The sequence below is a fragment of the Mugil cephalus genome, chromosome 22 (assembly GCF_022458985.1).
Source record: "Mugil cephalus isolate CIBA_MC_2020 chromosome 22, CIBA_Mcephalus_1.1, whole genome shotgun sequence".
Classification (NCBI taxonomy): Eukaryota; Metazoa; Chordata; class Actinopteri; order Mugiliformes; family Mugilidae; genus Mugil; species Mugil cephalus.
The window spans coordinates 2,056,990-2,073,039 of record NC_061791.1 but is presented as its reverse complement, the minus strand read 5'-3'; the positions used below and the strand labels follow the sequence as shown (position 1 = coordinate 2,073,039).

Sequence of the window (16,050 nt, the reverse complement as noted above, 5' to 3'; positions counted from 1 at the left end):
AGGACATAATTTTTTCCAAAAACTACTTCCAGTGCAAAGATTATGCTTAGTTTTTTATAGTTCTTAGGTCCTACTGATCCCAAATACTTCAGGAGGTTAACAAAATTCAGTGAATGACCAGATGAGAAATTTAACCTTTGCCTCCAAGAAAGCATCAATTCTTCCAGGAGTGTAGTGGTCATAATGTTATGCTTGATCAGTGCATATACTGCTTTCCTTCCGTTGTGGGTGGCTCAACAGCGGAGATTATATAAAGTATATAAATTGTGAAATTGCTCCACTTTAAGTAAAGGAAATTAAAAAAAATGTAGGTGAAGGCGGAACTAAAAGTGAGCTCAGTTCCTCTACGGGAGCTTCATAGTGTGACACTAAAGGGAAATTAAATGACAGCCTCAGTAGCTTTGGCTTTATTGAACACAAAGCTGCAGTTTCATGTCTTAGAATAAAAAAAATTGTAATAAAAATAAACATCTGTTGCAGTAGAAATGTCCTCAGTTGGGTATTTGAGACAGTTTATCAGTGATCGATTAACCGCAGCCGCCGAGGAAATATTCTCAGTGGTCGAAGAAACTATCGTCCAGTACGAGGAGGAGATCGAGCGTCAGCGCAGACTGTTGGAGACCACCTGGAAACCCGACATAAAGTTACAAAGAACAGGTGTGTATGTTTGTGTAGGTTAATGCAGGTTAATGCTACATAAACATAGCTGCAGATCTGAGCCCACAGGTGTCAAATATACGGCGCGCGGACCAAAATCAGGCCACCGGAAGCTCGAATCTGGCCCGCAGCAGAATTTGCAAATTTTCAATGGAAATAACTGCTGAAAATTGCACTTATTTTTCTAAGATTTTTTTTCTTTCTTTTTTTTTTTTTTTTTAAAGATAGTTTATTAAATGTAAACATTCTTCTAAGTTACTTATTTGTGCTGAAACAAATGGGAGAAAAATGTTGGTTGTTATGCTTTTTTCTTTATTTATTATTCTTATGAGAATTTTAGGGAAATTTAGGTAAATTTCTATTTAGGTATAAATAGAATAGAATATGATGAAATGGGAGAGATCATCTCCCCTCCAGTGCAAGGAAACGAACATGAACAAGAACCCTCCCAGAATGTGTAAATATTATAACAAGCTAATAATATATTATTCAAACTGATTTTCATTTGAAAGATGTTTGAACACATGTTAATAAAATTATGCATTTAATGCATCCACTCGTTAGAAATCTCCTTGCAGCCCATGATATGAGATGGGCGACAAAAGCAAGTGCTCATGCAAGATGTAAAACAAGCTATAAGATATTGTTGAAAGTATAACAATGTTTGCTTTAATAAAACTGTTTTGAAACTAAATTAATTGGCATGAAATCAAACCCAAAATATAGTAATTTGAATCATAATTCAAATAACTATTTAGTTATTTTTCCTGTATTTTAGAGTCAAAAACATTAGCTTTAACTACCATAAACTACGTGGTCAGTTTAGTGCAGTATGTGTAAATGGAAAGTACTTTCCTTTATCATTTTTCTAAAGAAAACATCGGGAAGAGACAAATCTGAGGTTCAGATGTGGAACTGGAACCAATACAACCTCCAAAGGAACGACTAATGATCATGAATCTTTAAGTATATTGAGACTACAAAAAAGACATGGACACAGACATGCAGATAAAACTGAGTGATTTTTTTTGATGTGTTTCTTTTGTGGCTGCAGACTCCCCACAGCAACATGACGACACGGAGGAGGAAGTTCTCGCTGACCAGCAGCTCTGTAACCAGGACGGGAACTCTAGTCTGGACCGGGAGGAACCAGAGTCTCCACAGATCAAAGAGGAACAGGACGAACCAGGGTCCTCACACATTAAAGAGGAAGATGAGGAACTGTGGACCCCTCAGGAGGAAGAACAGCATGAACTGAAGGAGGAGGCCGATATCCTCATGGTGACTTGTGATGAAAGTGACTACAGTGAACCGGAGCTAAACGGCGAACAGCTGTTTCCTCACGACTTTCCTGCAGCTGAAAGTCGAGACCGGGAAGAACGTGATCACGTGGACTCGGACTCAACTAGTAACACAGAGCTGGTGTCAAATAAGTCAGAGAGTCAGTGTAACCCTGATCCAGGTAAAAAGTCTGTGAGGTGTGACACTTGCGGGAAAACTTACCAGTATCCATGCCGACTGCTGATACATCAAAGAAGCCACACAGGAGAGAAGCCGTACCACTGTACCATCTGTGGGAAAAGATTTGTTGACCCGTATGCGTTGAAGAAGCACACAGTAATCCACACAGATGAGAAACCATTCTCATGCAACATATGTGGGAAAAGCTTCAACCAGAACGCTCACTTAACTATTCACATGAGAGCTCACACGGCCGAGAGACCTTACCTCTGCATCGTCTGCGGGAAAGGTTTCACCGACATGTGTTCACTGAGAACCCACACGGGAATGCACACGGGTAAGAAGCCGTACTCTTGCGTAACGTGCGGGAAAACTTTCAGTCAAAACACTCACTTAACCGTTCACATGCGAACTCACACGGGGGAGAGGCCGTACTCCTGCGAAATATGCGGGAAATGCTTCATTCACAACGGCAGTTTGACCGTCCACATGAGAACGCACACAAACGAGAAACCGTTCCTTTGTAGCACGTGCGGGAAAGGATTTACCGTCACGTCGGCACTAAAAAGGCATCTGGTAATCCACAGTGGGGGGAAGACGTATTCCTGCAAAATATGCGGGAAAGGTTTCAATCAAAGCGCTCATTTAAACGTCCACGCGAGAACTCACGAAGGCGAGAGCTTGTGAAATTGTTACAAACTGTGCCTCTTATAACCGGCGTGGTGCATTTCAACTTGTAGCAGTATTGCACTTTTAGTATGTGTATGTTATTGTCTTTTAATCTATTTAATTCTTTTAATTCTATGTATAATATTGAGTGTACTGACAATGCAATGTTCTAATTCCTGCACTGACACTTACATTGTGCATTATTTAATATTTTTGATTCTCATTCTCATTTATGAATGAATGTCTCCAGGGCTTCTTATTCTTTTGAGAATGAAATGTGCCTCTATAGACAAAAAAACTAAGTATTGGTAGGAAGTGTTGTTTTGATAAATGTAATGTTCTGATTGTACGAATTTCATAATTGTTTTTGTTCAGTTATATGTTGAATGTGAACTAAAATCAAAAGTGAAGGTTGTCTCAGAGGTGATTTCTTTTCATACGTCGCATGCTGAGGTAGTTTTTTCCCGGGTAGAGTAACTTTTGGTGCCACCTCCTGTTTTTAATGTCAGTTTTATCCGTTAACTGTAAAGACAAACAAGCCATCAGCGACTTGGCCCATTAGGTCTTCTGAGGATTTTTGAGATTTTAAAAACTCTGTGTGCTGTCTTCCATCGATTTCTCCACGACTGCAAATACTTGAAAGTTGAATCTACAGGCTGCAATCACTAAGCATCAGCCAAAACATTATGACCACCGACAGTAACATTGACCATCTTGTGATAGTACGATGTTTCACTGGGAAAGTTTTGAACCTGGCATTCGTTCATGTGGACATGATCCCCACTAATAACATTGGAGACTGGTCAACTCAAATCATGGCGCCATGTTTGCTACATCAGAGGGAAGATTCTACAGTGTAACACTATTGGACGTATGTGCTATGTTGAAATAAATGTCTTATTTCCACCATTAACAGGCCTATAAATGTTGTTACCAACGTCTGTCAGTATGTAAAAGGCCCTCACTTAAATATCCCAGCGTCTACTTCCTTTGAATATCTTAAATGAGTTTGTAAAATGCTTTGTAGCCCAATCACCTCATCAGTCATGCAGCTGTGTTTACCTTCTCCTCAGTCTTTGTGTTCATCCATCACTATTAAAAGAAAAATTATAAATACTCAGAAAAAGTGAAAATCAAACTAGTCATACTGTCATTTATCATTATAGCATTAGCATGCTAGCCATGATAACTTAGTAGTAACCGAGGCAAAGTTACATGTAAATTAAATGTGTCTATCTGCATGGAAATAAATTACATGAACACATAGGTTTCACAGTATATATGACGCTAGCTGCTACTTTTCTGAGCCTTAAGTCCAGATAACTAGCTAGCATAAGGCTAGCATAAGGCTAGGTTAACTTCAAACGTCATTCATTTGTAAGGAAGGTGGTCATAATGTTATGCTTAATTTGTGCATTTCAGTCAGTAAAGTAGACTAAGCAGGTCTCTTGAATAAGACAGTTTTTTTTTATTATTATTATTTTTTTATTTTTGATAAAATATTGTTTTCTGTTTACTCTCATACTCCACACTCCAGTCCAGCTGGTGGCAGTAATGCACATTTAAACTGGTTTACCAACCACCTTTAAAATAAACGAAGAAGAAGAAGAATAAGCAGAAGAAGAAGCGCAAGATCCGCACCGGGTGACACTTTCCATGTGGATCCCTTTAAAGTGTTTCCGGTTGTAGGTAAAATAAAAATAAAAGACAGTTACGATGACTTTAAGGCAACGTTTCAGGCAGTTTATCAACGATCGATTAACCGACGCAGCCGAAGAGACGTTCACGGTCTTTAAGGAAACTCTCGTCCACTACGAGGAGGAGATCGAACGGCAGCGGAAACTGTTGGATATCGTCACGAAACCAGGAATAAAGTCACAAAGTAAAGGTAAGAGATCCATAAAGTGACACAAATCTACACGCAGGGGGGAGAAGTTTAACATAGATTAACAAAACTTGCATGAACTCTTGAACAGAACTTCACAGATCTGCACATTTGTTTAGAGGAGAAGATTTTGATAATGATAATTTTACAATCCCGTCATTTTGAGTCAGTTTTTGAGGAAGCGAGAAAAAGCAAAACAGGAAATGTCAGCACCTAGGAAGTTCAATTCAGGGTTACACCTAAGATGAACGTGAGGCAGCATATATGAGAGAAGTAAAAATAAAAAAAAATTCTTACACTATAGCAGCATAAAGATAAAAAAAAAAAACTGTAGCAACAATGCACAAGAAAACAACATAATAATAATGACAAGAATACATTTTATTTATATTAAAAGATCTCAAAGGGCTGCAGGTTAAGAACAAAGAAATATATCGTCTCATTTTGGGAGAGAAATAAAACCAAGATAATCAAATATAGCTCCTTATCTGATGTCCCCCTCCGCAATTTTCAAACTGATTGTTTTAGATCAATAAAGAATCAATAAGATGGCGAAATTTTGGCAAAAGGTTCAGCTGCCATCGTTGGAGAAAAAATTAACCCAATTGTCAACTAGCTTAGGATGGTGTTGCTACAGAGTGAGACAAACTGACAAGTGCACAAATATAAACACCAGCAGAGGGTCAAGTCAGACCTAAACTATAAATTAACCACAACGCAGAGAGAAAGTCGACCATTCACAGTCACACCTACGTCAATTAACATTTCATTCCACACTTTGAACAAGGGGGAATATTCAAGCCCCACAAAAATCCTGACAACTTACACATTTTTAAATTTATTGAACAATCACTTGCATCAAAAAGCCTGTCAAATGTTCCTCATACATACAATTAATAAAGTTTGAGAGAATAAAATGTAAATCTGATTTAAATTTGTTAAAGATCCAGTGTCTCTTGAGCGTTTGTTCTCTGGGTTACAGATGAAATTAGGGGAAGCTTTAACATTATTATCAATAATTGTATTGTGTGGTGGATTAATCTTAATTTACTTCTACGCTGAAACCTTCATCCAACACGAAATCTATGAATGAGGACCCAAACTTGCATCAAATTAGACCGTGTCAGAGTATTCAACATTTACATAATCATTGTCATGGGCCTTGTAATAAGCCACAAGACACAATCTTAAATATATAAATAACATATATGGTGTAAAATATAGAATCATTTAGAATGACCAGTGAACCTAACAATCACGAGTAGAGATGCTGGAGCCAAGGGGGCGCTAGCATCTCGTCGCTACATTAGCTTTGACAGTTTTTTTCCAGATGCATAGTGCAAACATGATCTGGGAAAAGCAAAGTCAAGTCAGTAAAAGAAAAATCTTAATGAGTCTTCAGGAGAGGATGTTTTGTCCGTGTAAGATCGGATTGGCCTATACTCAATATTAGAAAACTGGGTTTCAAATATTTAACATTTTTTTGATCTGTTTCTTTATCTCTTCAGATGTCCCGCACCAACTTCACCATAAGGAGGAGGAGGAGGAGGAGGAAGAGGTTCTCGTCAACCAGGAGAGGAACTCCAGTCTGGGCCAGGAGGAACCAGAGCCTCCTCAGATTAAAGAAAAGGAGGAACTAGAGCTGGTACAGATTAAAGAGGAACAGGAGGAACTAGAGCTGGTACAGATTAAAGAGGAACAGGAGGAACTCTGGACCAGTCGGGAAGGAGAGCAGCAAGGAGTGACGCAAGAGACTGATGCATCCACGGTGACTTCTGCTTTTGAGGAAAGTGACCACAGAGAACCAGAACCAAGCAAGAAACGGAAGAGACACAACAGAGACAGAAGTAACACTGACAATGTAGACAAGTCTTCAACGTCGGAGAGTCCTGGTAACCCCAACACGGGTATAAAGTCTGTAAAATGTGACCTTTGTGAAAAAGCATTTCTGTATCGGTGTCATATGATGAATCATAGGAGAAGCCACACGCGCGAGAAACCTTTTCTTTGCAAAACATGTGGGAAAACCTTTAGGCAGTCGTCTAATTTATCTAACCACATGAGAACCCATACAGGGGAGAAGCCGTATTCCTGCAAAGAATGTGGGAAAAGTTTTGGGCGAAACTATGCTTTAGCCGTTCACATGCGAAGTCACACCGGCGAGAAGCCGTACCTTTGTAACACCTGTGGCAAACGATTTGCTGACCTGTCCACAATAAGAAAGCACGAAAAGATCCACCGCGGTGACGAGACACATCCCTGTGAAACATGCGGGAAGACATTCAGCCATAGCGCCGGTTTAACCGCCCACGTGAAAACCCACACGAGTCAGAGGCTGCACCAGTGCAGTGAGTGCGGGAAACGTTTCAAGCTGAGAGGTACTTTGAATGTCCACATGAAAACCCACGCACGCGAGAAGCTGTACCTCTGCAAAGTGTGCGGGAAGAGGTACACCCGAAAAGATACTTTGACCGTTCACCAGAGGGCGCACACGGGGGATAAACCATACCTGTGCAACATCTGCAAAAGCACATTCAAGGATTATTCAACACACAGACAACACATGAGAGTGCACACAGGTGAGAAGCAGCACCGCTGTAAGATCTGTGGAAAAAGAGTTCTCGGCTCATCAAATTTTGAAATTCACATGAGAACTCACGGAGATTAAATGTCGTGAGACATGTGCCACAGACATGTGGGGAACCTTTTGAAAAACGTTTAAACCTTTTGACCTTTGCATCCGTTCATGTTTTTCTACAGTTTACAAAAGGAGCACCTAGATTTTCTTCTCCTTTGATTGTGCACATAATCTGTTGAAAGATTCTGATTTGTAACCATATGATTTTCTTTTTACTCGTTATTGTGAACATTTCTCATGGATTCAGAGCTTTTATGTTTCATTTCATATTTGTATGAATTTTGTCGTCGACATCATACAGATGTATTAAGGAAACTGTTAAATCAAAGATGTTATATAAAAAGCTCTATTTTAATAATAAAGTTTGATAATGTGTTTTAAAAATAAAAAATTTAAAATGAAAAATTCCATCTGTGGCAACATTTGTTAACATGAATATTTGTTCCAGTGCTCTTCGTATCAGATAACATGTCTTTATTATATTATTTATATTATTTATAGACATAAACACAGGACACACTTATTGTGTGAAACCAGGACAAAAACCTAAATTTTGTGTCCCACAATAACTAACTAACTTTCCTTAAACCAAGAGAAACATTTACATTTCTTTAAAAGACACTGACTCTATATTAAAAAGTTTTTTGGTTTTGTTTTTTGATGATAATTTTTATTAATTTGTATTTTTATTTTATTACAGATAATTAAAATTAAAATGAATTAAAAATCCTCATACACCAATACAGAATAATTAAAAGTCAATACTAAACACATAATATATAAGAAACCATCAAAACCACCAAAAATCCAACAAAGATACAAAACCCAGAGTCAAAATAAGATTAAAAAATAAATAAAAAATTGTGTTGTATTGTTATCCATATAACTCTCAGTATAAAACGGTTGCCCAACAACAGCCCAGACTGGATCTAAATCATAGATATATTAAATCTTGAATACTTCAGTTAAAATGAGGACAATTTACATTTTATGCACTATGATGAAGGCTACAGGTAAATATGAGAGTTTTAGGTAACTCACAACACATGATCTGTCACATAAACTATAAAGTTACACCATAAGATTTGAAAAGGGATCTACTTTAGACAAAACACTGAAGGTTTTTTGTTTGTTTTTCTTTAAATTCCTTGTTCCAGAAAAAAAAAAAAAAAAAAAACGGTTGAAGGCGGAACTTAAAGCTTGCTCACTGCCTCCCCCGGAGTTTCACAGTGTGACACCCAGCGAAAATGAACGGTGCCCGCTAGCTGCTTTAGCTTTTTGGAATTTATTTTACACATTGTAGCAGACGGTTGCGTGTCACACCGTAAATAAACACATCAGTTATCGGAGTGAGGATGTCTATCGGTCGGCGGTTCACGTAGTCGATCGACGATCGATTAATTGCGGCTTGAAGAATTGAAGAACACATCGAGCCTCGGTGCAGAGGCTGGACGTCATCCTGCAACCATAAATAAAGTTACACATGGCAGGTATGTAACTATAAAAGGCATTAATACACTAAAAGGGGAAAATAAGGGAATAACAAAGGCACAGTAGAGCAAATCTAGTATATTAATGTTATAATAATAATAATGAGATATGTTTTTGTTGCGTTTGGATTTCCTGTAAAAAACTATTTTAACATCAGAGACATTTTTTTGTTCGCAAATTTTACTCTCAGGTCATGTTTCTTCTTTTCATTTGAAGCCCACTCCAAATGACTGGAAGCAGAATCAGTTCCCAGGGAGAGACTCAGACAAAACCTTCCACTAGGAGTTGCATGAAGTTTCAAAAATAGAAGAACAATCAGGACTAAAACTAAACTAAACACCAGAACAGTTTTTTTCACCCAGGCCATCTCTCCATTTCTGAATGCACCATCCATGGCAACAGCTGTATCTCGTCTGTAATTATTCCGGTCATTGCATCACATATATATTACCAGTTTTTAACTTTCTAAATTGTATATATTGTTTGTTTCTTCTCCTGCTAAGTTAAATTTTATTTACGTGGTGCTGATATATGGGGTAACATTGGCCAATAAAGACGTCCTGATTCTTATTCTGTAAACCGTTGTAGTAATTAAGTAGTAATAGTAAATAAATATAGAAAATAAAGTAATTAAATAAGCCTCCAGTGTCAGAACCGCTGTAAAAAAAAAAAAAAAAAAAAAAAAAAAAAGAACTTTGGCTGTGTCCTCCTTGTTTATTTTCTGTATTAACCTTTCTGTTATGTTCTGTCTGTCTAGATATCCCACAGCAACATGACTTTAAGGAGGAGGAGGAGGAGGAGAAGGTTCTTGACAACCAACAGTTCTGTAACCAGGAGAGGAACTCCAGTCTGGACCAGGAGGAACCAGAACCTCCTCAGATTAAAGAGGAACAGGAGGAACTAGAGTTGGTACAGATTAAAGAGGAACGGGAGGATCTAGAGCTGGTACAGATTAAAGAGGAACAGGAGGAACTCTGGACCAGTCAGGACGGGGAGCAGCTTGAAGTGAAGCAGGAGACTGATCCATTGATGGTGACTACTGTTTATGGGGAAACTAACCACAGTAAACCAGAACCAAATGGTGAGGATCTCCTCCCTCCCAGCTCCTCTGAAGAGGAGAGTCAAGATCAGAGCGCTTACATGGACCCGGGATCAACAAGAAATGCAGAAGGCTCAAGTCAAGATGGTACTCTGACTGTTCACTTGTTGGTCGGTGCAAAGCTTTACTCTTGCGCAATATGTGCCAAAAGTTTTCGTCAAAGCAGCCACTTGACTGTCCACATGAGAACTCATTCGGGTGAGAAGCCATATCCTTGTTACAGCTGTGGAAAAAGATTTACCGACCCGTCGTCATTGAAAAAGCATGAAGTCATCCACAAGGCTGAGAAGCCGTATTCTTGCCCAACTTGTGGGAAAAGTTTCACTCAAAGTGGTAACGTAACTGTCCACATGAGAACTCACACGGGTGAGAGGCCGTATTCCTGCAAAACATGTGGCAGATGTTTCAGTCAAAAGGGTGATCTGGCCGCTCACATGAGAACGCATACAAATGAGAAACCGTATTCTTGTGAAACATGTGGTAAATGCTTCAGTCGAAGTAGCTATTTATCCGTCCACCAGAGAAGTCACACAGGTGAGAAACCCTTCAGCTGCAAGATATGTGGGAAAGGTTTCAGTCGTAGCGGTCACGTGACCGTCCATATGAGAGCGCATACGGGGGAGAAACCATATTCCTGCAAAATATGCGGGAAGCGTTTCGTTCAAAGTGGTGTTTTGAACGTACACATGAGAACGCACACAAACGAGAAACCGTTTTCTTGCAAAATATGTGGGAAAAGATTCAGACGGCGTGATCATTTAGATCTCCACACACACTACACCGCACACAAATGAGGAAACATACTCTCACAGCTCCTCAGATTTGAAAATTCCCCTAAGGATTCAGATCGTGCTGAGGATGTGTGGTAAGTCTTATTGATGTAACATTTTAGAGTTTTGCGATTTTGTTTTTCAGCAAATTTGGAAATTGTTAAAAATGTTCATCTGTGTGAACAGTTGCAAACTTCTGTAATAAAGAGCAATATTGTCATGGATTCACTTTCAATTGTTAATTGTACTGTCATTGTACTTTAGTCACTGAAGTACCTTCTGAAGATCTCTCAAAAATCTGGAGATTCACAGGTGTTCTAGCTTGTGAATCATCACCTTGTTGTTCATTATGTCCATAATAATCCTCAATTAATCTTGAACTTGTCTCATTAAAGGTTTCTTTATACAGTAAATAAACTTTGCTGTGAAGACATTTGACACAAGAATATTTCTTTCTAGAGAAAGAAGAGATTTTGTCAGTTCCTCTAACAACTCACATAACCATATTTGAGAAAGTTCACATCTGCACCAAGTTTTGGTACTTCTCAGCTGAAACTGTACATTTCTGTAATTTCTGGTATAGATATTTTTGGTGAGTAAATGTACAAGTTAGTTTAGTTGAACATGGCTTTAGCCCAGACTTGATATAAATTACATGATGAGGATTAATGTGACTGTGACAAATATTAGACTTTTATTTTATTATAATTTTGTTGAAAATTATGTCAATCAGCTTGAATTCAAAACTAAAAGTTTTCAGAATTCACTGCTTCACTTCATTTTTTGCTAATTCACTTGTTTTGAGGATTTTATACAAGGTGATCTTTCATATCATAGATATTTTTAGTTTAGTTTATTTGCACAAATAAATATATAAAAAAATACCATCAGAATGTACAGAATAAGAAAAAGCCCCAACAATTGTTTTGTCAGTGGAAACATTTTAGTTTAGTTTAATCTAGCCTCACAGCACCACACACTACATCCTCCAAAAATGATCATCCTGGTGAATTAACACATTTTTGATGCAACATCATCTCTTTTTCAAAGCGGAACCAGAAGCCAGCGCAAAACTCCCGCCGCCGGACTTGTTTAAGTGTGACACGCAGCGGAAGTGCTCAGAATGCGCCGGTAGCATCGTCTTTTTGAACTTTAAAGAAGACAATGTCGTTTCTTGTCGTGGATAAATCGCACAATGCAGCGGTAACGATGTCTTCGGTTCAGTATCTGAGGCGGTTGATCAACGACCGATTAACCGCCGCCGCCGACGAGATATTCACGTTATTCGAAGAAACCGCGGGACGATACGAGGAAAGGATCGAGCGTCAGCGCAAACTGTTGGATGCCATCCTGAAACCAGAGATAAAGTTACAAAAAATAGGTATGTTAAACTAGAAAAAATATTTTTAGTACAAAAACAAAAAAAAAAACAAAAAAAAAACAACAACTATTACCTGTTCTCCTTTGGTGGAAGTTGGCTGGAACAAAAATCACAAAACTTTACTCTGGAAAATGATTTTATCGACATAAATCACATATCAACTGTTCCCTTGTGTTTCCTGCAGATTTACCTCAGCAACATGACGGTGAGAAGGAGGAGGTTCTTGTCGACGAGCAGCCCTGTAACCAGGAGAGGAACTCCAGTCTGGAGCAGGGGGAACCAGAGCCTCCACGGATTAAAGAGGAACAGCAGGAACTCTGCACAAATCAGAAGGAGGAGCAGATTGAAGTAAAGGAGGAGGTTAATATTCTTATGGTGGGTCCTGCTTATGATGAAAGTGACCACGGTGACTTTCCTGTAGCTCAGAACCAGCACCAGGAGCAATTAGACTCAGGATCGGGCACTAATGTGGAGTTGGAGCGCGTCTCGCCCGCATCAGAGGCTCAGTGTAACACAGATGAAAAGTCTATAACATGTAAAGTGTGTGGGAAAGTTTATAAGTATCAGTCTGACCTCATTATACATCAGAGAGTCCACACCGGCGAGAGGCCGCATTCCTGCAAGATATGCGGGGAAAGTTTCGGGCGAAGCAATAATTTAAACATCCACATGAGAAGGCACACGGGTGAGAGGCCGTACCCCTGCAAAATATGCGGCAAGAGTTTCAGTCAAAACGCTAATTTGGTTTGCCACATGCGAACCCATACGGGGGAGAGGCCGTATTCTTGCGAGACGTGCGGGAAAAGTTTCAGCGTGAACGACCATTTAAACATGCACATGCGGATGCACACGGGCGAGAAGCCGTACATCTGTGAAACATGCGGGAAAACCTTCAGCCGACAGTCCCATCTGATCAGCCACACGAGGATTCATACGGACGAGAAACCGTATTCCTGCAAAACATGCGGAGAAGGTTTCAGGCGGAGCACTTATTTAAGAACCCACATGAGAACGCACACGAGAGGCCGCGTACTCCTGCAAAGTGTGCGGGAAAAGTTGCAACCAGCTTCAACTTTGTTGTAGAAAATGTTTAACAAATAAACTTTTTGTCTCTCTCTTTCCAAGTGTATTTTATTCAAAAAGTGTTGTTCTCCATCAAATACGCTCCACGTGAAGACAGAATCTGATCCCCGTGCCTCAGTTTCAGACACGATCCTCTGCCTCCATCTAGCGGGCAAATGGGGTTACTGCTTTTACAACAATGTGCGTTTTTCTTCTATGACAACAATGTTGAAAACTCTTCCATGACATTTAAAAGTCCATATGAGAATCCGCACAAATAAGAGGCAAAAAAACGTGGGAGAAACCATTTAATTGTAATAACAAAAGGGATAAAATGAAGTAACTTAACGGCGTATAAGAGACATGAGATCTGGCAGGTGAGATACCAGCAATTTAAATGATTAATTTTGAGATATCCATGATAATCTCATGTTATCAGTAAATAAAACGGCATCACGAAAAAGCAAAGGTTGACGTTAAGGGACAATGTGGTTGCAACCTTTCGACAACGAATGCAGTTTTCCCGCATAAATAAATTAAAAATGTACCTTCAGCACAAAACACAAGCAGTCAGCAGCCTCACGTCCACCTGCATCAGTGTCAGCCTTCAAACACCGATGCAGGTCCAACCCTGAGATGTGTTTTATCAAATAAATCGGCCCCATAATTCACAACGTTGCCTCTTGGAGTCCAGTCTTTTACAAAGCGTGGCTTTAATCCGCCATAAATTATTCAGGGAATCTCAGGACAGGTGGAGCTGAGGGACGGCTTAATAATTAAAAAGGAAAAGGCATAGCTGTCTTTTATCTGGTTAAATATGAACAATTCGCCTTGTGTTTACAAGCGGCGCATAGGACCTTGAGTCGTACGGGTGGTGATGTCCTGCTTCCTCTGGTCGAATACTAAACAAGGATTCTGATGTACAATTCACCAAAATCTGTTGCCTTGATAAAAGGAGGCGCAGACGTGTTGTGTACGCATGTCAAAGGGTATATACACTGTATATATAAGCCATTTACCCCAGCGCGCACAAACACGCCGGTCTTGTTGGCAGTAATCAGGGTGCAGTATGTTTTTCCCACCGGTGCAATTCATCAAAGTGACGTCTGCCAATGAGCCTCCGCCATCCGAACAGCCACAGCTAATCAATCATCAATCTACCGGCTCTTTGTTTCACGATGCTCTCCAGTCACCGCGTACACACACACACACATATTTATATCACATCATTTATTTAGTTTTTTGGTTGCTTTCCCCTTTTAAGGTTAATATGCGACACCAGGAGCTAACATGGTTTAAATTAGGAGTTTGTTTTCCTCATTAAATCATCTTCAGTGAGTGAGTAATCAAGCGTCTATCATGTTTACTGAAAAGGGGGTTTGAAATCCAACATCCTATAATCAATAATTATTGGTTTCAGGTGGTATCCCTGTCATAGGAAGTTATAATTTGAGCAGATCAGGCAAAACATTATGACCGCCTTCCTAATATCGTCTAAGTCTCTCTTTTGCCTCCAAGACAGTTGTGACTCATCAGAGATGCAGTTTGAGTTGTTCCTGAACCATTTTGTGTGTCTGCTGCCATCAAGGAGTGTTATTACTATGGGGTGGGGGGTGTCTGGTCTGGTGTAGGTGGGGGCTACATGTCCAAGTAACATCCACATGAATGAATACTAGGTTCAAATGTTTCCCAGCAGAACATTGTATCATCACAAGATGGTCATGATATTTCTCCTGTTGGTGGTCATAATGTTGTGGCTGATTGGTGCTACATAATAAAACCCTCCACTGAAACCAATGCTTTTCCCTTCCTGATGCTAATTCTTGCTAATGTGATTGGTCGTCTGCAACCAACAATTATATTTTTGAGTTGTTGATTAATTAACCAAAATATAACAAATCTTTGCTACTTGAAGTTTCACCAAATGATACTAATCAACAAACATTGCACAAATGTAACATCTGCGTTATTCTAGTCTGACACCGATTGATATTAATTTAGTTTCGTTTTATACGTCTGTATGTGCAGAAATAATCGGCTTAAAATTGTGCCATGCTAGCCATTAGCATCGCCATCCATTAGCATTCAGCCATTAGCTGTTGATTCTCTTCTCTTCTCAGAAACATCAGATGCAGACTCAGCGTCGACTCCCACCACATTAAATTCCTAAATTCAGAAGAACATGACAATTAATCGCGGCCGCGTTGTTAACAAGTCTTGTATTGATGTAAGTTAAATATTCTCCTTGTCCCTTAATGGACCCCGTGAACCGCTCAATTTGTTTCTTTCATAACGCCCGAGAAGATGAACACCATTCCTTTCGATCAATATTCACTTTCCAGCCCTGGACCCTGTCAATCAAGAACATGAGCCGGCGCGTCAGCAAATTTAGTTAATTTAAGGGTTTAAATAACCTTTGTCTCTTTGCACCTCACAGAAGTGCAGTTACACCCAGAGAAAAGACTTATTCTTCAAACATGTGGAATAGATTGAGGTTTTTTTTTCATCAGCAGCTGGTGCGTTGGATCGTTGTCTCCTATGAAACACAAAAGTGTCTCCTCAAAGGCTTCATTACCGGGACTGCAAGAGGAAAAGGGCTGAGAGAGAAGTGAAGTGTGTGGAGTGGGTGTGCTGCAGAAAAACAGCTTCATTACACCACGAAAGGAAACAGGTGTGGTGTTTAATCTACGTCCTACTGCCTCATGTTTCTTTTTTTAATTTTGACACAGACCGATGGGTTTTATATTCATCTACTGACAACAGCTTTCCTTAAATGTCAGGTTTGTTTTTAACTTAGAAAATAATAAATTCGATTTTGTCTTTAACTTCTGTTGGCGCAGAAAACTCTGAAATCTAATTAATAGTGGTGGTTTTATGGCTCAACCGTTTCCTTCCTTTGAGTGACAACTGCAGGAAAAAGAAATGGTGATTTAATCA

At 39.4% G+C, this 16,050-nt stretch overlaps 3 protein-coding genes and 1 long non-coding RNA gene across 5 annotated transcripts; 3 read left to right on the top strand and 1 right to left on the bottom strand.

Moving 5' to 3' along the window:
* The first annotated feature begins 379 nt into the window (after nt 1-379).
* LOC124999691 (zinc finger protein 664-like) lies at nt 380-3,579 on the top strand. The gene is made up of 2 exons (XM_047574673.1): nt 380-657; nt 1,712-3,579. Exons 1-2 carry the CDS (start codon nt 486-488, stop codon nt 2,803-2,805), a joined length of 1,266 nt encoding a protein of 421 aa, XP_047430629.1. The 5' UTR covers nt 380-485; the 3' UTR covers nt 2,806-3,579.
* An 815-nt stretch (nt 3,580-4,394) lies between these two features.
* Nucleotides 4,395-13,213, top strand: LOC124999695 (zinc finger protein 112-like). Of its 2 annotated transcripts, XM_047574678.1 has the most exons (3): nt 4,395-4,675; nt 6,181-6,230; nt 12,265-13,213. In XM_047574678.1, the coding sequence occupies exons 1-3, from the start codon at nt 4,504-4,506 to the stop codon at nt 13,132-13,134; spliced, it is 1,092 nt and encodes a 363-aa protein (XP_047430634.1). In that variant the 5' UTR covers nt 4,395-4,503; the 3' UTR covers nt 13,135-13,213. The 2 variants fall into 2 exon arrangements, with proteins under 2 accessions (XP_047430634.1, XP_047430633.1); XM_047574677.1 differs by lacking the exons at nt 4,395-4,675; nt 6,181-6,230 and adding an exon at nt 11,835-12,051 and having other exon boundaries at nt 12,236-13,213.
* On the top strand, nt 8,526-10,894 carry LOC124999692 (zinc finger protein 239-like). The gene is made up of 2 exons (XM_047574674.1): nt 8,526-8,800; nt 9,559-10,894. Exons 1-2 carry the CDS (start codon nt 8,794-8,796, stop codon nt 10,692-10,694), a joined length of 1,143 nt encoding a protein of 380 aa, XP_047430630.1. The 5' UTR covers nt 8,526-8,793; the 3' UTR covers nt 10,695-10,894.
* LOC124999698 lies at nt 11,882-14,126 on the bottom strand. The gene is made up of 4 exons (XR_007111205.1): nt 13,662-14,126; nt 12,242-12,368; nt 12,125-12,148; nt 11,882-12,020 (listed from the first exon to the last, which is right to left on the bottom strand). It is a non-coding gene; the product is annotated as an uncharacterized LOC124999698 (long non-coding RNA).
* Nucleotides 14,127-16,050: the final 1,924 nt, after the last annotated feature.

Bases quoted from the DNA above. Each gene is read 5' to 3' on its own strand.
- LOC124999691 (XM_047574673.1), top strand. From the start codon at position 486: ATGTCCTCAGTTGGGTATTTGAGACAGTTTATCAGTGATCGATTAACC. The intron at 658-1,711 runs GTGTGTATGTTT...TTGTGGCTGCAG, and splicing joins CATAAAGTTACAAAGAACAG to ACTCCCCACAGCAACATGAC.
- LOC124999695 (XM_047574677.1), top strand. From the start codon at position 11,835: ATGTCGTTTCTTGTCGTGGATAAATCGCACAATGCAGCGGTAACGATG. The intron at 12,052-12,235 runs GTATGTTAAACT...TGTTTCCTGCAG, and splicing joins GATAAAGTTACAAAAAATAG to ATTTACCTCAGCAACATGAC.